A 19,941-nucleotide genomic window follows, 5' to 3' on the forward strand; every position below is an offset into this window, starting at 1 on the left:
CCGTCCCTGACCTTTGTCCATGCCAACTGGGGCCGATGGGAACTGTATTCCAACCTGGATAGGACAGGACTGGGAAATCTGCTGCTGCCTGAAAAGATTCTGCCCTTTCTTCCTATAGTGCTTCCTGGACCCAAAACTCTCCCCACCAAAAAGCTTGCATGGGGTCTTCTCTCCCTCTCTAAGGATTCACCAACCTGGTGCCCTACAGATATTTTGGATTGCTTCCATGTTGGCTAGGGGGATGGGAGTCTTCCTCCAAAACAACTCGAGGGCACTAGGTTGGCGAAAGCTGCCCTCTCCTCTCTAAACCTTTTAACCAGGCCTTTGGTTGATCTGATTTACAACCTGTGCCCTTTTAAAATGTTTTTTTTGGGGGGGGGAGGGGGGCTATTGGGTTGTTGTTTTTATTTTTATTAGGCATTTTGTGGTTTTATATCCTGATTTTTAGTGATGCATGGAAGCGAAGCGAGAGCTGGACCATCAAGAAGGCTGATTGCTGAAGAATGGATGCTTTTGAATTCTGGTGCTGGAGGAGACTCTTGAGAGTCCCATGGACTGCAAGAAGATCAAACCTCTCCATTCTGAAGGAAATCAGCCCTGAGTGCTCACTGGGAGGACAGATCCTGAAGCTGAGGCTCCAAGACTTTGGCCACCTCATGAGAAGAGAAGACTCCCTGGAAAAGACTCTGATGTTGGTAAAGATGGAGGGCACAAGGAGAAAGGGAAGGCAGAGGACGAGATGGTGGGACAGTGTTCTCGAAGCTACCAGCATGAGTTTGACCAAATAATAATAATAATAATAAACCTCAAAATGAATCTTGTCCAGGAAGTTCACTGTGTCAATGGACTTTGTCCCATATCCCAGGGCCACCCCAAGCTCTCCCTGGCAGTGTGTGGAGCCCCCGATCACCCCCTTTGCCCTCCTACCTAAGGGCTCCATCTCTTCCGCCGCCAGTTCACTGGTGCTGCTGGTCACCGTCTCCATGTCCTCATCTTGCACCTTGACCTTCCGCTCCCCTTTGTGTCGCCACACGCAGGATTCATCCACCTGGGGGAGAGAAGGCCGTGTGACCCTGGGATGCTGGAAGCACCCCCCTCCAAGGCAACCATCAAAGCTGAAGCAGGCGGGCTGCATGGGCAGAAGCCACTCACACAAAAAGGGGCCCCGAACGGCCCGACTAATCCAGCAACCTGCTCTCACAATGGCCAACCAGGTGTCAGGGACGGTGCTGAGGACGGCTGCACTGAGGAGGAATGGTGGGAGACTCCCTCTCCCGCTGATCCGGATTAGGATCCTGAATCTTCCCAGGAGCAGGAGGACAGTATAGATTTGGAATAGTGGTTTGCAGAGGGACACGCTGCATTTTCCCGCGTATAAGACGAGGGTTTTTTTATTTTTTTTAATGTAAAAATGTAAAAAATTGGGGATCGTCTTATACACGGGTAGTGCAGGGGGCGGGGGCTTAACAACTCTGGGCAATCTCTCCCTATTTTCTTAATTTGGAGTCCCAAAAAACAGGGGGCATGTTATACACGGAAAAATACGGTAGTTCAGAAGACAAAAGCTGGGACATACTGGAGGGGAAACATCTAGGAGAAGATACATTGGGAGAGAGAGGGTTAACAGATTCACCGTCTCCGGAAAGCATTCCTCCGCTCTCCCCAAGGTCAAGAAGAGCTGAGAAAGCGGCAGAACAGAAAGCACACAAAGCACAGAGGGGACAGGCTCAGATTACAAGGTGTAGAAGTGACGAGGAGATGGGTTCTTTGTTCTCCTGCTGCAATTATTAAAGTTTATAACTGGTAAGCAGACTCCTTTTCCTTTGTCCTGCTTATCACTTTGGATCAAATCTATGCTTCCAGGTGCCATAAGAAAGCTGCAGAGATAGCGCAGGATAGTGCGCACCCCGGAAATGATCTCTTTCAGCTTCTGCCTTCTGGAAGAAGGTACAGGGTTATAAAGACTAGGACTGGCCGTCTGAGAAACAGCTTCTATCCAAATGCAATTTTGGTTTTAAACGCAGTGTAAGGTAGTCTCTGTGGGAGTATACTGTATTTAATTATGGGGTATCAGAGTTTTTAGGGGGTTAACCAGGCTGGGATAGCTGAGATAGCAGGCTGGTTGGTTTCTGAATGTCTGGTGTAGATTTTTTCAATTATCGTACTGATTATCGTATCGTATCTACTGCCATGGGGGGAGGAAGCCAGTTCCCTGAAGCCTGACATCAGGTGCCCCAAAGGGAGGACCACAAACAGGGCAAGAGGAAAACAGCATCTCTCCTTGCCACCTGAAATTCCCAGCACCTGGCATTTAAAGGTACTTACTGCCTCCGAGAGTGGGAGGAGAACAAAGCAGTTGTTTAATTAGCCAAACGGCGAATAGCCAAAATCGATGCCCTTTTAAACTGTGTGTTGGAGCGGGGTATTGTTTTGTTTGTTACTGTGTTGTGTATTTTTGTGTTTTTATAATGTAACCCACCATGTGATCCTCAAGGGAAGGACAGTATAGAAATTTAATTAATAAATATAAATAGATACAACCCCCCCCAAAAAAATCTGGGCCAATCAGGATTGGGGGAGGGCTGAATGTGCACATCACTGCAGTTGAGGGTGCAGCAGGATACAGAAGAATCAACGCAGGATTAGTTTTTTTAAAGAAGGACCTTCAAATAATTAGAGACCAGAAATTGAAGGCACTGTACCTTAAATAAGAAGCTGAAGCCCATCATCAGATAGGAAGGAGGGAGAAAATTCTTTTTCCCTGTATAGGAGGAAAAGAAAGAAGCAAACCTGTTCAGGGTTTTGTGAACATTCCACTGTTCCGTCCTGCAAGAGGGGAGGAATTCGGCAAAGTTCAGCCGTTTGGGGATCTTGATGTGAAGATGCCCAAAGGGAACAGACAAAACTCTTCCCCTTCCACCCCCAGCTGGACCTGGGGCTGCCCAGCCAGGTATGGATTCCAGGAACCCTCTCTGTGTCTCACCTGGTGGGTCTTACCTCTGACCATGAAGCTTCCAGTTGTCAGGTATTCTCCAGTGGGGGCCGTTTTAGACACCTGTGTGGAATTTATCCAGAGATGTTAATCACACACTGATTTTTGACATCAGGCATGCTCTTTGACTGTACCCTTTTCGGCGCCTGCTAAAAACATTTTAGCCTATCCAAAAATGTAGAACTTTGCTGTATGTATTTTGACTCTGAATTGATTTTAGAATGTATTTCAATTAACTGATTGTGATTTTATGTAAACTGTGTTATTTTTACTGTTGTCAGCCGCTCTGAGCCCGGCTTCGGCTGGGGAGGGCAGGATATAAATAAAATATTATCATTAATATTATGTTTTAATCTGTTTTTAGTTTATTGCTGGTTTTACCTTTTGGATGTCTTAAAGACAGAGTTGTTTCTTACTGATAATTTTATTGTTTTCCTCTCTTTGTTAACTGCTTTGAGGGTTTTTACAATCAACCAGTGCATAATTTCTTATAAAATAAATAAATTACCATTATAAGTACCAGAACGAGGCCGTTGAGAAACATAGAGAAGTTCCAAAACAGCCTTCCACAATCTTAGTGCCTCTCAGCACAGCCGCGGTGACTCATCACCAATATCACAGAATTATAAAACAGTACAGTTGGAAGGGACCACCAAGGGTCCTCTGCAACCTCTCCTTAAAAACCTCCAAAGAAGGAGAGTCTTCCACCTTCCAAGGGAGTCTTTTCCACTCTTGAGCACTTCTTATGGTCAGAAAATTCTTCCTAACGTTGAATGGGAGTCTCCTTTCTTATAAATTGAATCCATTTCTACCCCCTTTCTCCCTTGATGTGTTATCAATTTCACTGGCTATGCTTCATCAAGTTTGGAAAAATATTCTTTTTAAAATGCAAAGTTAAGCCAAGCCACACCCCTCTCAGTTTTTCTGTGAATCACCCTGAGACCTCCAGGTATAGGGCGGTATAGGTAGGTAAATGTCAAGGACCTCTGGACATTTAAGTCCAGTCAAAGGAGACTATGGGGTTGCGGCTCTCATCTCCGCTTTCAGGCCGAGGGAGCTGGTGTTAGTCCATAAACAGCTTTCCGGGTCATGTGGCCAACAGGACTAAAATCTTCTGGTGCAACGGGACATCGTGATGGAAACCAGAGTGCACAGAAACGCCAAATAGCTTCCCTCTTCAGCAGTACCTATTTATCTACTTGCACTGGCGTGCTTCCGAGCTGCTAGGTTGGCAGGAGCAGGGACCGAGCAACGGGAGCTCACCCTGTCGTGGGGATTCGAACTGCCGACCTTCTGATTGGCAAGCCCAAGAGGCACAGTGGTTTAGACCACAGCGCCACCCGTGTCCCTAGGGCGGTATATAAGCTCAATGCATAATAATAATAACAGCAGCAGCCACTCCAGGCCTCATTACCTGATGATGATACACCCACCAGGCGCTAGTGATGACCCGGGCGTCCCAGGCAGCGCTGTAGCACAGGGCCATCGTGCCGGCCTCAGTGAGCGTCCGTGGAGGGATGGGCTCCCCTGGAACGGAAGCAGCGCCAGAAGCAGGTTAGTATCAGGGAACCCCAACACCAAAGAAAACAGAGCTCTCCAAGTTTAGCAACCTGGAGGCGGTTGGAGGATGGATGGCAGCTAACGGATTGAGGTTGAATCCTGAGAAGACAGAAGTACTGTTTTGGGTGACGGGGGCTGGCGGGTGTGGAGGATTCCCTGGTCCTAAATGGGGTAACTGTGCCCCTGAAGGACCAGGTGTGCAGCCTGGGAGTCATTTTGGACTCACAGCTGTCCACGGAGGCACAGGTCAATTCTGTGTCCAGGGCAGCTGTTTACCAGCTCCATCTGGTACGCAGGCTGAGACCCTCCCTGCCCGCGGACTGTCTCGCCAGAGTGGTGCATGCTCTGGTTATCTCCCACTTGGACTACTGCAATGCGCTCTATGTGGGGCTACCTTTGAAGGTGACCCAGGAACTATAACTAATCCAGAATGCGGCAGCTAGACTGGTGACTGGGAGTGGCCCCCGAGACCACATAACACCAGTCTTGAAAGACCTGCATTGGCTCCCAGCACATTTATGAGCACAATTCAAAGTGTTGGCGCTGACCTTGAAAGCCCTAAATGGCCCCGGTCCAGGATACCTGAAGGAGCTTCTCCACCCCCATCGTTCAGCCCAGACACTGAGGTCCAGCTCCGAGGGCCTTCTGGCGGTTCCCTCACTGCGAGAAGCCAAGTTACAGGGAACCAGGCAGAGGGCCTTCTCGGTAGTGGTGCCCTCCCTGTGGAACGCCCTCCCATCAGATGTCAAAGAAATAAACAACTATATGATATTTATAAGACATCTAAAGGCAGCCCTGTTTAGGGAAGTTTTTAATAACTGATGTTTTAATGTATTTTTAATCTTTTGTTGGAAGCCGCCCAAAGTGACTGGGGAAACCCAGCCATATAGGTGGGGTAGAAATAATAAATTATTATTATTATATCATTGCTAAAAATAAAATTTGTAGTCTTCTCAATGCAGTTTGGGTACAAAATCACCAGCAAGCCAACATCCTCTGCATGCTGAAGAAAAAGTAGGAAACTGACTTTTTATTTTTGACACATTTGTATACTGCCTCGTCACCACCAAAGTCCTCTGGGTGGTTCACAGAAGTTTCAAAAATCGATAGAATTTAAGGTAGAAAAAAAAGCCCTAAAACCAATCACCGTAATAATGACAGACTGTTCTTTTGCCCTCTCAAAATTCACTTTCCTGAAAGCATTTACCTGTTGGATTCTTTATGACACAACTGGTTGCTCCATGGAGGTCAGCGTGCACATAGATGTCGCCTTACACAGAGGAAGGGAGACAGAGAGAGGCCAGTGGTGAATATCCGTGCAGCTTTAGTCTAAACCTCTTTTTAAAGCTCACGAAATTGGTGGCCATCACTACATGTTGTAGGAGCAAACTGCACAGTACTCCTTCACACAGAGCGCGGCTGAACTTTATTTTGGTAAAGGGTAAAGGGACCCCTGACCATTAGGTCCAGTCGCAAACGACTCTGGGGTTGTGGCGCTCATCTTGATTTACTGGCCGAGGGAGCCGGCGTACAGCTTCTGGGTCATGTGGCCAGCACGACTAAGCCGCTTCTGGCGAACCAGAGCAGCGCATGGAAACGCTGTTTACCTTCCTGCCAGAGCAGTACCTACGGTATTTATCTACTTGCACTTTGACGTGCTTTGGAACTGGTAGGTGGGCAGGAGCAGGGACCGAGCAACGGGAGCTCACCCCGTCGTGGGGATTCGAACCTTCTGATCAGCAAGTCCTAGGCTCTGTGGTTTAACCCACAGCGCCACCCGCGTCCCTGAGCTTTATTTAGCCTGTCCCAAATCTGGCCTGCACCCCCTGAGTGAGGAGCGAGGCAGACTCACCTGGCCGCAGGTATCTCTTGACGATCATTTCATTTTGCTGCTGGTCTCTTCCAGCTATAACAAGGTAATTTTCAGAGCTAATGAACCACAGGAATTTCTCAAACCTGCCAGATTACATCAAGCCATCAAGACAGAGCAAGGCATTGGAATAACAAAAAAACAGGCACTACGTGATGTTGTCAGGGAACAGCCCCCCATCTTAGAAACATTTAAGCCCGTCCCTTGAGAACCCCACTCAACTGAAAGAAGAATGGCAAGTTCCTCCTAACCCAAAGCTTAAAACATCTGGATCTTAAGCCTTAAGTACTTAACTCACATCACACAGACAAGAACATGCAAAAGATGTTCAGATAATTCACTCGCTTATATCCGTGCACAGACACTCACCAGAACACCTTCCTCGCCTTCTGAATAGTGGAAACCGTTTGAACTTCTTTCAGTGTTTGCTTGGTCTTCTTTTCCGCTGATTTGAAGGCCTGTTTAGGCAAACAAACAAACAAAGCAAGCAAGGAAAGAGTTAAGGATGTAAGAAAAGTCCTGCTGGATCAGGCCAATGGCCCACCTAGTCCAGCATCTGGTTCTCACGGTGACTGAACAGTTGCCTGTGGGAAAACAGTAAGCAGGATTTGGGCACAAGAGCAGTTCTCCCCTCCTGTGATTTCCAGCAACTAGAATTTGGAATTTAAAGAGATCTCCCAAGTTACAATGAAGTAGTGTAAGCAATGCAAATGGCAGATGCTCAAAACGATCAGTATTCTGTTCCTGGACCTGCCTATGTGCTGCCTATACCTGCAATCGGCTTACGACATGTTTGCCTTTGACCATCTTGCTCTTAACTCCTGCCGGATGAGAAGCAGACACTCTGGATTCACCAACAGCAGGCTTGGAGGGTTTGCCCCCAGACTCCACAAGGCTATTCTCTTGAATTCGGCTCACTTGCTACTAAACCATTATATCAGGGGCGGAGGAAGAGACCCTTTTGCAGGCAGGAAGAGACCTTTTTCAGCTCAAGGGCCAGATCCATACCCCTTCATTGGCCATTTTCAGACTTACCTCCAATCTTAGCACCATGGGATGAGAGTGCAAAAATGTGCACTGCCAGCTTTTACTACGAAAGAGCAAAGAGAGGCTTATCTCTGATCTTAGCACTTAGCCCTAAGATGAAAGAGAAGAGATCCCTTGTCTTCAATCTTAGTACTTAGCACTTAGATCAGAGATAACAGATCTCTGTGCAGGACGTAATATGACTTCAGGTGACTGACAAGTGCGCTTGGTTTGCATAAGATTCGGAGGTCAAATTCACAGGCCTGGCAGGCTTGGCTGGGCCCATGGGCTGGAGGTTTCAAGTACAGTGGTACCTTGGTTTACGAACTTAATCCGTTCCGGAAGTCCGTTCTTAAACCAAAGCATTCTTCAACCAAGGTGTGCTTTCCCATAGCAGCAGGGGACTCAATTTACAAATGGAACTCACTCAACAGGAAGTGAAACATGTTCTGCTTCCAAGGCAAAGTTCACAAACCAAAACACCTACTTCCGGGTTTGCAGCGTCCTTCATCCAAGTTGTTCATAAACTAAGCTGTTCTTAAACCAAGGCACCACTGTACTGGAGCTTATTTTCGGTCGATGTATATGAACCGTGAAAATTGTGAAAAGCTCCAAGCAGACTGGAAAGAGTTGCTTATGGCTGCTGCCATAAAGTGCCTTGAAGGAAGAAAGGCAAAGAAATCACCAACGCACCTTCTCTGCAGCTTCCACCGTTTTCTGGGTTTTTCTGGCTGCGTGCCTCTTGTGATCGTAATACCTGGGAGAGAAGCAGCCGTGTCAATGTCTCCATCCCATTCCCTTCTTCCGTTAGGATTACAGCCCGTTTGCCTTTCTATGCAAGATGCCTTATACGCCCACATAAATAGCGCAGAACCCATGATTTGGAAGATGTGAATTATCAATTTGTTCGGAAGGAGTGCTAATCACAGTGCTTCGTCCACACTTAATGACTCCCTGGAATAAGTCAGTGGTGGGGGTGGGAATGGAAAGCTGGCCTAATGCTCTGCAGAGAGATCTGAAGTAATGGATCTCAGAAAGATCTTGATGCCTTGGGCAGGACCAAAAGAAATGCAATTAAGGAGGTGAGAGGAACCCCTTGATTCACTGGCACTAAACTGGTCCTATATCCCAGGGCCACTTTCAGGGGGCAACCCCAGCCAAACACTCGAGCCCCTTACTTTTTGGCATTGGCATAAGCGGACAAGCTGAGATCCAAGTCCACCAGAAGGGGCTTGTTCTTCTGGCGCTTGGGAAGCGGTTTGGCTTTCTTCTTCTGCTTCCTCCCGCTCTGCGGCTCTTCCGCCACCTCCCCTTCCTCTTCCTCCTCCTCTTCTGAGAGCATGTAAGGGTTCCTAGCCAAGCAGAAAAGACAGGCATTGAAAAAGTCCAGGGCCAAAAATGTCTACACTTATTTATTTTATTTTTTAAAAGTATGGACACTGCTAGCTGCAGGAAGACCAATTGAAAAGTTCTGACCAGGATTTCCCATTCATTCTGTTGATTGCGCACATGATCTGCGGTCTAATAATACAGTAAAATTCTGCATTGTTTTCTGTGCCTAGATTAGAAAGCTGAATTCAGCAGAGTTATTACACACGTCATGTGTTTTCCGTTGTCTGTTCTGTGTGGTTTATTCTGCTTCTGTCAGTCATAGGGAGGGGAAAGGAAGTCATCCCACGCTGGCAGGGGTGGGCAAGAGCTGAGGTATAACTACTTAGTGCAGGGGTAGCCAATCTGACACCCTCCATATGCTCCTGGGCACATGTATAAAAAGGGAAAAGACCCCTGAATGGTTAAGTCCAGTCAAAGGTGACTCTGGGGTTGTGGAACTCATCTCGCTTTCAGGCCAAGGGAGCCGGCGTTTGTCCACAAATAGCTTTCTGGGTCATGTGGCCAGCAGAACTAGACCGCTTCTGGCGCAATGGAACACCGTGACGGAAACCAGAGCGCACGGAAATGCCATTTACCTTCCTGCCGCAACGGTACCTATTTATCTACTTGCACTGGCATGCTTTCGAACTGCCAGGTTGGCAGGAGCTGGGACAGAGCAACAGGTGCTCACCCTGCCGTGGGGATTCGAACCGCCGACCTTCGGATTGGCAAGCCCAAGAGGCTCAGCGGTTTAGACCACAGTGCCACCCACGTCCCTATTGGGCTCATGTATAAGCATGTATAGGCTCTGGGGAGGCTGGAGGGACATTGCTGGGACAACTCTTGGGTTGAGACAACTGGCTAAAAAATTTCCCATGTTTTAAACAGTTCTCTGGCTCCTCAGTTTTGTTTTTGTCGGGTTGGGGTTGGTTAAATGTTCAGCTGGGTTTGGCGGTTATTTTAATTTGGGTATAAACAAAAAGTGTTCATTATTGTCATTATTGTTACTATTGTTATTATTGATTTCTATTAATTTATTGGTTTGTTTGTTGCCTGTATAGGATAGTCTGTTTTTTAATGCTTGATGTTTTGCTGTGTTTATATATATGCCGTAAGCCGCCCAGCCAGGTGCGTGGGATATAATTATAATACAACAACATACAGTGGTGCCCCGCAAGACGAATGCCTCGCAAGACGGAAAACTCGCTAGACGAAAGAGTTTTCCGTTTTGGAGGTGCTTCGCAAAACGAATCTCCTATGGGCTTGCTTCGCAAGACGACAATGTCTTGCGAGTTCCTGCTGGTTTTTTCCCCTCCCCCCCCTTTTCTAAGCCGCTAAGCCACTTATCAGCTGATCCGATAAGCCGCTAAAAGCGCTAATCCGCTAATCCATCAATGGGCTTGCTTCGCAAGACGAAAAAACCGCTAGACGAAGAGAATCACAGAACGGATTCTTTTCATCTTGCGAGGCACCACTGTATCAATTTACAAAAACAGCTCCTTGTAGGAAAAGCCTCAGCACTGCTGATTTCAGTGGTACGCAAGTAGCACTCCCAATATTCTCCAGATTACAGGCCCCAAGCCAACCTAGGCTGGGGCTGGGGCTTATTCATCCAATTAAATTGCAGATAAGAACCCAATGCTGTCTTTGCTGGAACAGGGACCCCACTCCCATTGCTCCAGCACTTGGTCCTCGGAGGGTTAGTTTGTCTCCAGGCAGTGAGGTCCTATTTTCAGCTATTCTCAGTCCCACTCCCCCAATTCTGCCTAACCCTGGACCTCCTAACAAAGGAGTTTCAATACACGCCCCCCCAACCACCCCTTTCCAGCGCGTTTCTCCCACCTGCCCGGCGCTTACTTCAGGAGCATCGTGATGTGGTTGGTCTGCAGCTTCAGCTCTTTGATGGCGCTTGCCACGGGGTCCCCCTGGGCCTGGGCTTCTTTGACAATAGCGCCAATCTCCGTCCAGTCAATCTGGTTGGCTAAGGCACTCCGGACCACCTGGATGGCTCGGTCAACTATCTCCAGGTTCATTTCCACAAGCTCCCCTTTCACCTTGTCAATTTCCTTTGGGAAAGTGAAGGAGACCAAAAATGCAGCAGCTGAGATGCTCTGGAGTATGACAAATGGACTGAAGCCAACAATTTATGGAGTCATCATGGTGGTACGATAACAGCCCTTTACCTGAGCTTGATGGAGAGCTTCAAGCCGGTGCTCATGGTCCTTCCGAACATTTTCCAGCTTCTTTAGTGCTTGTTTCTCCTTTCAGGACAAAATGAAGGAGGAAAGAAAGACGGGTGGTGATTTGATGCTCATGCCAACTCAGGCAGCGTGAGCTGAAGGCAAAACAGGAGGGGAGGGAAGGCTGCAAGTAGGTAGCTAGAAGGAGCCACTCTGGTCTACTGGGGAAAGGAGTAGACCTGGCAGGTCTGGAGGCAGCTGGCAGGCAGTTCATCTCCTGAATCACCCCAAGTTGACAAGATGCAGGAGCCAAGGCTGTGCCTTACTCTGTATTAGCAAAAGCAGGGAAGCTATCTCACAGAGAGCTCCATGTGTGTTTGACAGCAGCAAAACTTTCCCCTCTAATGCTGAAGCTATTAGGGTTCTCAGCAGGGGCAAAAGTAAAATTCTCCCCATCTGAACGACAATCCACAGCTGGCAACTGGCTCCTTAAGGAAACCACAAGGTGTTGTGTCAAATGCTAATTCTTTAACAGGATCAGTACCTGCTGCAATGCCTTCAGGTCTATCTTCTGTCCTTCCAGCTTGGAGTAAAATTCATCCACTGCCTTCCAAAAGAGATGAAAACTTTTTAATATATATATATGTGTGTGTCAGGAAGTTGCTTTTCATTTCTCATAAAAAATAAAAGTTCAGAACAAAACCAATTACATCCAAAAAGGCCCTCGAGTTAGATTTCCTTCAATCTCAAACTCCGAAGTTTGAGTTCAGAATTCACTTGAGCAAAGCAACTTTCTGTGTCGCAGCTTCCACATTCTGGTGACGCCCAAAAGTACAGATGCCACCACCCGCCGCTTCAAAAATCTGTAACTCAAAATCCTAAACTTGGCTCTTAAACCGCTATGCTGCATTCAGATCCATCTTGCTGCAACCACAAACAGTTGGCAGGATTCTAACTCAGTGGCCACTGGGGCTTCCCAGTGCCGCCTGACACAATTAAAAAATTACACTCCACTTATAAAATACAATACATATCAAACACAGGACCGTACCTTGTTGAAAGAGTCAAACTCCACGTACGGACATCTTGTGTGTTGCGAAAACAAGAAAGGGTGAAATTCCTCATATCTGCAAGACACACATTGGATAATGTAGCAGCAGCAGCAGCAAACCAAAAGCAGCTAATGCTATTCTAGGCTGCATCAAAAATGAGTAGAGAGTCATTCTAAGGTTGTAGCTGACTTATTTAGTGGAGCAAGGAATTGCCGTTGTATAGCTCCTTTTTGGGCCAATCATAAGAAGATTCACGAAACAGAGATTGAAATCTGCGTATCTCGTTGTCGGAGTTCCGTTGGGACAGCACCAGCACAAGTACACATAGAGAGAGTTGTTCTCACGGACGTATTTCAGGAATATTTGGCTTTGAGATGTTGAGTTGCGTGTGCCATTATTATTTTGGCTTTGTATACATCAATTAAGATTTCATGAATTAGAAACTGTTGAAATGTCATGCATTTTGTTAACAAATTTTTGTAAACATAGTTGCTCTCTGAGATTCCTACATTGCAGGGGTTGGACTAGATGACCCTTAAGGTCCCTTTCCAACCCTGCAATTCTAGGATTCTATGACCAGCAGGAAAATGAGGGACCAAAAAGGAGTCTCCCTTCAAAATACACACGTGAGGATTTCTTCTGGAGGCTTGCTGGGTTCCAGACTTGGCTTTTTCTCCCTCTTCTGAATGATATAACCCTGCCAAAAAAAGAGAAGTAGAGAAACCCTGAGCAGAATTTCTTTTCAGTTTTCTTTTTCTTGGAATTATTGTGATTATTATGGTTTTTATTTTTAGCTAGCCATCAATAACGGCGAGTTAGACCAGAGCCTACAAGACTGCCTGGGGCGAGGGGATAGGAGAGACTAGAAGCTTGGGTCACAAAAAGTGGAAGGTAAGCACTAGGCCAGAACACATTGGGAGAAGAAACTAAGGATCACAACAAGACGACCACAAAATCCAAATTTGTACACCTTCTCCAGAATACATCATTTGATATGAGAAGGGTGAAACCACAGCTATTTTTGCGTGAGATTCTCTGGGCTCCCCTCCTCCTTGGTCCAATAAGTCTGCCTTCTGCATCACGGTCCCAGACTTCCTCCACTTCTGGGCTAGGGAGCTTGAGAATGTTGACTAAACCCACCCCTCCCTGGAAGATCTGAAATGGCAACGTTTGAACATTGCTTCTCTGGAACCTGTGTGCAAAAACCAGAGCACTTCAACCATGAGCTACCTTGCCGTTAAAGTTGTCTGTGATCGCCATATATTCTTCTGCTTTCTGTAGCGCAGCAAGTACCTTTTCGACATCTAAAAAGAGAAAAAATGGAATCCAAGATTTTTGATTCTGTGGCTTCCTGCCGTGCTACAGCATATTCTCTGCATATTGGAGGCAGCCTTGGGCCACATCAGATAATCTGTCCACCTAATCCCAGGATGGGAACCTGGAGCCTCCAAATGCTATTAGACTGCAACTCCCATCATCTCTGACCACTGATGATGCTGGCTGGTGGCTGGTGTTGATGCAGTCCAGGAAGAGCTAGAGGGCAACAGGTACCTCATCCCTGATCTAAGCTCAATGTTGTCAACAAACTCTCCAGGGTTTCAGACAGGATAACTATTGGCAAAACTTATTGGTGTTTCGCAACTTTCTGACTAGTTGCAGGACCTTAGCCAGACCTAGCAGAGTACACACAGAATCCACGGAAGCAATTGGCTGCAGACAGGATAGACGAAGCAGGAACCAGGAACTTGTAGTTAGGTGTTTATTATATACAGGACTATTTACAGGAACAGAACACGGATCTTTTGCTAGCTCTCTCTGACACGACTCACAACTCCTACACTGACACACAGAACTCTGAACCTCTGAACTCTGGAACTAACACATTCCAGTTAGTAAGCCATTAATTATCACTCCTTTGAGAGAGCTTGACCAATCAGGGAGCGGTCTCCATGTCTCTGTTATCACCAGGCAGACTTACTCCTTCAGATTGCCTTCTGGCTGTCTGCCAAACCTTAATTGACTCTGTGTGAGTAGCTGCACGTACACGGTTTCCCAACAATAACAGTGGTACCTCTGGTTACGAACAGGATCCGTTCTGGAGGCCCGGCCGTATCCCAAAAATTTCGTAACCAGAGGACTGCTTCTGCACACGCACGCAGCGCCACAGAGTTCTTCTGCAGACGCACGAGTGGCAAACCCACTTCCGGGTTTGCTGCGGTAGTAACCCGAAGATTCTGTAACCTGGAGGTTATGCGACACGAGGTACCACTGTATTTTTTCAGCCTTGCCTAGAGATGCTGGGGATATGATCAAGCCCAGAGCTGCAGACTGCCCCAAGGCTGGTTTAGGAGAATAAGAATTAAGCATTTCCAAAGCATCAGCTGTGTTAGCCCCGTACAGTGACGCCTTAAAGCAGTGGTTCTCAAAGATTGGCGTGGCAGGAGAGGATAGCAAGTGTGGTGGAAGATTCAAAGACAATCAAGGAAACATTTAAACATTTCGGTGTAGTACAGTATAAAAATATTCTTTATAAATGAGGTTATCTGGCAAAAGCTCACACCTCTCATGGAGTATGTACACATATTTAAGGTACATACATAAGATGCTCATTTCTAATTATAGTCTGAGAGTGATTCATGTTCTTATGTAAGCTGCATTGTTTTATACTTTCTGGGTGTCCCATTATAAAGCAATTGTGTTCTGTGTTATAAATCAGTTGCTAGTTGTTGCTTCTTTTTGCTTCCCCATGTATTTCTTAGCAATAAAAAAATTGCTAAGAGCAAATTGTTATTCTGAAAGTGTGGCCCAGGAAAAAAAAAGTTTGAAAACCAGTGCATTATAGGCTAACTAATTTATTATGGTTTAAGCTTTCAAGAACTCATGCACACAATATTAGCTGGCAGGTATGCAAAGAAAGAAAGTGTAGGTTGGGAGGTGAATGAGGTGCAAAAATGACAGGCCGTAATGATCAGAGCTGAAATATATATACCCTATGCAAACACCTTTAACCTTTTGAGCAGCATATTGGTGATAACTGCTGAGATGATCGACTTAACACCACTCGTACGTCAGGGAACCACTCACAAGAAACAGGGAATTAGCCAGGCCTAATGGATGAAATTAAAATGATACACCACACTGCGTAACACAAAGATCTTGAAATACTAGGCATTATGCAAGTGTCATGTGACATGCAAATGGGCGTGCGGCGCATTTCGCGATGAAACGTCTGGCCACTTGCCTTTCTCTTCTATCTGTTCTGCTTTGGCATTACTGGAAATTCCCGCTTCCATAAGGCAGTGCTCGATAAGTGTGGCTCCATAAGCTATATAAAGTGGAGGAAGGGAGAGGACCATTTATGAGACCAAACAATTAGCCAGAGACATGGATTTAAAAGAACCCCCCCCCCCAGGAATTTGTTTCAAACAAGGCAGAATATGGGACATTTTATACACAGGGGATAAAGAAGCCTCCATCTTCAACAACAATTTGTTTAAATAAATTTTAAAAAATGTCCAGTAGCTCCTTAGAGGTCAACTAAGTTTGTCCTGGTTGGTCTCAAAGGTGCTACTGGACAATTTTTATATTTTTTTATTTCGACTGTCTCAGACCAACACAGCTACCTACCTGAATCAGCAATTTGTTTAGTCTGTCCCTTCCCAGCCCCAAACAAATATATGTCATTTTAAGTATCGCGGCAAAGACCTTACACATCTCAAAAACATTACAGCTCTCAAAAGCAATTGGCTATTACTGGAAGAAATACACCTGTTATTTGAGGTTCCAACAGGTTCTCTTAGATATATTTGTAACCCTGCTTTCTTCCCTAGGGCTCAAAGTTGCTTACAAACTTTGAAAAACAGAACATAGCTTATTGCTGATTTCAATCTTAACATAAATGGTACTTACGAAGGTGAGGATTTAGGACTCTCTTTAGCTGGTCCCCTTTCGGTGCACTGGCTATTATTTCTGTCAACCTGTTAAGTGCGAGATGGGGAGGAAGGTCACCCCCCCAAAAGGAATACATTGCTATAGAATGATATTGAAGAGGAAAGCACATTGTGAACATAATGCACTGTCATACAGTGGTTTCACTCCTTCCTCCTGGGCCGTGTTCAGAGAGTGGTGGTGGGGGATGAGTGTTCAGACCCCTGGGCTCTCACTTGTGGGGTGCCTCAGGGTTCCGTCCCCTCCCCCATGCTTTTTAACATCTATATGAAGCCGCTGGGAGAGATCATCAGGGGGTTTGGACTGGGTGTCCATCAATATGCAGATGATACCCAGCTCTACCTCTCTTTCAAATCAGAACCAGTGAAGGCGGTGAAGGTCCTGTGTGAGTGCCTGGAGGCGGTTGGAGGATGGATGGCGGCTAATGGATTGAAGTTGAATCCTGACAAGACAGAAGTACTGTTTTGGGGGGACAGGGGGCGGGCTGGTGTGGAGGACTCCCTGGCCCTGAATAGGGTAACTGTGCCCCTGAAGGACCAGGTGCGCAGCCTGGGAGTCATTTTGGACTCACAGCTGTCCATGGAGGCGCAGGTCAATTCTGTATCCAGGGCAGCTGTCTACCAACTCCACCTGGTACGCAGGATGAGACCCTCCCTGCCCACAGACTGTCTCGCCAGAGTGGTGCATGCTCTAGTTATCTCCCGCTTGGACTACTGCAATGCGCTCTACGTGGGGCTACCTTTGAAGGTGACCCAGAAACTACAACTAATCCAGAATGCGGCAGCTAGACTGGTGACTGGGGGCGGCCGCCAAGACCACATAACACCGGTCTTGAAAGACCTACATTGGCTCCCAGTACGTTTCCGAGCACAATTCAAAGTGCTGGTGTTGACCTTTAAAGCCCTAAACGGCTTTGGCCCAGTATACCTGAAGGAGCGTCTCCACCCCCATCGTTCTGCCCGGACGCTGAGGTGCAGCGCTGAGGGCCTTCTGGCGGTTCCCTCATTGCGAGAAGCAAAGCTACAGGGAACCAGGCAGAGGGCCTTTTCGGTGGTGGCGCCCGCCCTGTGGAACGCCCTCCCATCAGATGTCAAAATGATAAACAACTACCTGACATTCAGAAGACATCTTAAGGCAGCCCTGTTCAGGGAAGTTTTTAATGTATGATATTTTAGTGTTTTTTGGTTTCTGTGGAAGCCGCCCAGAGTGGCTGGGGAAACCCAGCCAGATGGGCGGGGTACAAATAAATTATTATTATTATTATTATTATTATTATTATTATTATTATTATTATTATTATTATTATTATTATAAGGGTCTGCCAGATCAGGCCAAGAGCCCATCTAGTCCAGCCTCCTTGTCTCACAATGACCAGCCAGATGACCGTGGGAAACCTGCAAACAAGATCTGATCGCAAGAGCCTTCTCGCCTCCTCTGGTTTCCAACAACTCGCATTGAGAAGCAATACAGTGGTACCTCGTGTTACAGACAGGATCCGTTCCGGAGGCCTATCTGTAACGTGAAACGCCCACATCTTGAAGAGCTGCGTCTGCGCAGGTGTGAGGTGCAATTTGGCGCTTCTGTGCTTGCGGTGAAACCCAGAAGTAACCCGTTCCGGTACTTCCAGGTTGCCGCGGGACGAAACGTGAAAAGACGCAACATGAAGGTATGACTGTATTGCTTCTAACTGCGAAGACAGAGCATAGCCACTGACAGCCCTCTCCACCTCCATGAATTTGTCTAATCCCATATCCCCAAAGATAAAATTAACATATTCCTGTACGCAACAACAGCAGCGAGAACGTTGGTGGCCAGTTACTGGAAAGGAAATAACATCCCAACAAAAAGGGAATGGCTAAGTAAACGATGTGAGTATCTGGAGTTAGCAAAATTGACGGACATAATAAGGCAGAAATCTAAAACGATGGTACAGAAACAATGGGAATGCGTAAATGAATATTTACACAAACAGGGATCAAACACGAAAGTACAAAGATTAGATGGACTATGAAAGAATTTAAGGAAAGGAAGTGACTGAAGAACAGGTGTAAAGGTGAAATAGATAACCAAGAGACGTGTGGTGAATGCGGTGGAAGTCTTTTATAATATTTTAACTAGGATTTAAATATTGTACTGTTTGAAGTATGAATTTGGAATTATTGATTATGGAAAGTATTTTTTCTCTTCATCCTTTTCCTTCTTTCTTTCTTTCATCTTTCATCTTCTTTTCTAGTCTGCATTCTGGAAAATTGTGTAGATAAATGTTTTTTGTATGGTTATGTATTGTTACTACCGTATTTTTCGCCCTATAAGACGCACTTTTCCCCCTCCAAAAATGAAGGGGAGATGTGTGTGCGTCCTATGGGGCGAATACAGGCTTCGCGCCAGCCTCCGGAGGGTCGCGCAGAGCTGCCTGCCCTCCCAGGGTCTGCACAGCTCTGCGCAACCCTCCGGAGCCCGGCGCCAAGCCGCGCCAGCCTCCGGAAGGTTGCGCAGAGCTGCCTGCATTCCGAAGCCTCGGGCGCGCTGAAGAGCATGCTAGGGGTTCGCACAGCTGTCCGCAAGCCTGGGGAGACCGGCGTGGCTCCCTAGGCTTGCGGATAGCAGGCTGTTCTGGGGGCTGGGGTCGGGGGAAGCTCAGGCTTCCCCTGCGCCAGACCCGTGCCTGGGGGGTAAATTTTTTTTTTCTTTATCCCCCCCAAAAAAAACAACAACAACTAGGTGCGTCCTATAGGGCGGTGCGTCCTATGGGGTGAAAAATACGGTATTTCTTTTTTCTCTCCATTTTTCTGTAACATCTAATAAAATTTAATAAAAATGATAAATTTTTTAAAAAATTGTCTAATCCCAGGCTGGTGCCATCCCTGCCCCCTGTGGCAGGGAGTTCCGCAGTTTGACTTTGTGCTGTGTGAAAAAGTCCTTACTTTTTCTGTCCTGAATCTTCCAACGCTCAGCTTCAATGGAGGCCCACCGGTTCCAGCATTATGAGAGGAGAAAAGCATTTCTCGGTCTACTTTTTCTGTGCCATGCAAGTTTTTAAAAAACTCCTATCATGTTGCCTCTTACTTCCTTTTTCTCTAAACTACAAAGTCCCAAACGACACAACCTTTCTTCACAGGGGAGTCATTCCATTCCCCTTGATCCTTTTGGGGTTGTGCAGGGTTGTTAAGGCAGCAGAGAGCATTGTTGGCTGCCCACTCTCCACCTTAGAGCAGATTTATGCCACAAGGTGCCATAGGAAGGCACTGGACATAGTAAAAGATCCATCGCATCCTGGTCACTGTCTCTTCGAGCTCTTGCCGTTGGGACGGAGATACAGGATGATGAAGACAAGAACGAGCCGTCTTAAGAACAGCTTCTTCTCCAGAGCGATCTCGGCCCTGAATGGGAAGCCCGGACTTTGAAAGTCATCTAATCTCCCTTGCTGTATTATACTGTATTGTTTAATTAGTGTTTTTATGGAGCAGTCAAGTAATTTTGTTGTCCCCGAAGGGGGCAATGACAATAAAGATATTATTATTATTATTATTATTATTATTATTATTATTATTATTATTATTATTATTTTGGGTGTCAAACCCAAACCAGAGCCACTTTACACCCCAGCAAGCGGGTCTCTGAAAAGCAGCTCCACTCAGTTCTTGGAGAGGGATGGGGCAGGTGCAGATATTGCTTTCTCCCCCAAACTAAATGCTGCACAAAGAACAGAGGTACCTTTCCAAACTGGGCAATGGCGCTGCTGCTTTGGCGTTGTCGACCGGGTAGTGTTCCCGAACTGCAAACTTTACATCATCTGCTTCATCCGTGCGAAACCTCAGGATGTTCAGTATTAGGTATTCATGGTCAGTAAGAACGATGTTGCCCTGCAAAAGAGTTTCCAAGCAAAATGCAGGTTTCAACCTATAAAGTCTTAATGGAGCCTCTCCCTGTGTCAGCAGTATT

The 19,941-nt window shown here is 46.5% G+C and overlaps 1 protein-coding gene across 2 annotated transcripts in view; it reads right to left on the reverse strand.

Annotated features, from left to right (window-relative positions):
- NEMF (nuclear export mediator factor) overlaps window positions 1-19,941 on the reverse strand; it is a 42,602-nt gene that overhangs the window by 17,464 nt on the left and 5,197 nt on the right. For both annotated transcript variants that reach the window (XM_083514623.1, XM_083514624.1), the window contains exons 5-22: window positions 19,714-19,862; window positions 15,961-16,028; window positions 15,293-15,376; window positions 13,282-13,355; window positions 12,678-12,748; window positions 12,051-12,126; window positions 11,544-11,606; window positions 11,003-11,080; window positions 10,677-10,885; window positions 8,627-8,800; window positions 8,142-8,205; window positions 6,792-6,880; window positions 6,405-6,508; window positions 5,760-5,822; window positions 4,407-4,519; window positions 2,998-3,055; window positions 2,703-2,761; window positions 928-1,048 (exon numbers count right to left, since the gene is read on the reverse strand). In XM_083514623.1, the coding sequence (XP_083370749.1) occupies window positions 928-1,048; window positions 2,703-2,761; window positions 2,998-3,055; window positions 4,407-4,519; window positions 5,760-5,822; window positions 6,405-6,508; window positions 6,792-6,880; window positions 8,142-8,205; window positions 8,627-8,800; window positions 10,677-10,885; window positions 11,003-11,080; window positions 11,544-11,606; window positions 12,051-12,126; window positions 12,678-12,748; window positions 13,282-13,355; window positions 15,293-15,376; window positions 15,961-16,028; window positions 19,714-19,862 (1,717 nt within the window). The remainder of the gene's footprint in view (window positions 1-927; window positions 1,049-2,702; window positions 2,762-2,997; window positions 3,056-4,406; window positions 4,520-5,759; window positions 5,823-6,404; window positions 6,509-6,791; window positions 6,881-8,141; window positions 8,206-8,626; window positions 8,801-10,676; window positions 10,886-11,002; window positions 11,081-11,543; window positions 11,607-12,050; window positions 12,127-12,677; window positions 12,749-13,281; window positions 13,356-15,292; window positions 15,377-15,960; window positions 16,029-19,713; window positions 19,863-19,941) is intronic.

This window comes from Podarcis liolepis (assembly GCF_965112155.1).
Source record: "Podarcis liolepis genome assembly, chromosome: 1".
Taxonomy (NCBI): Eukaryota; Metazoa; Chordata; class Lepidosauria; order Squamata; family Lacertidae; genus Podarcis; species Podarcis liolepis.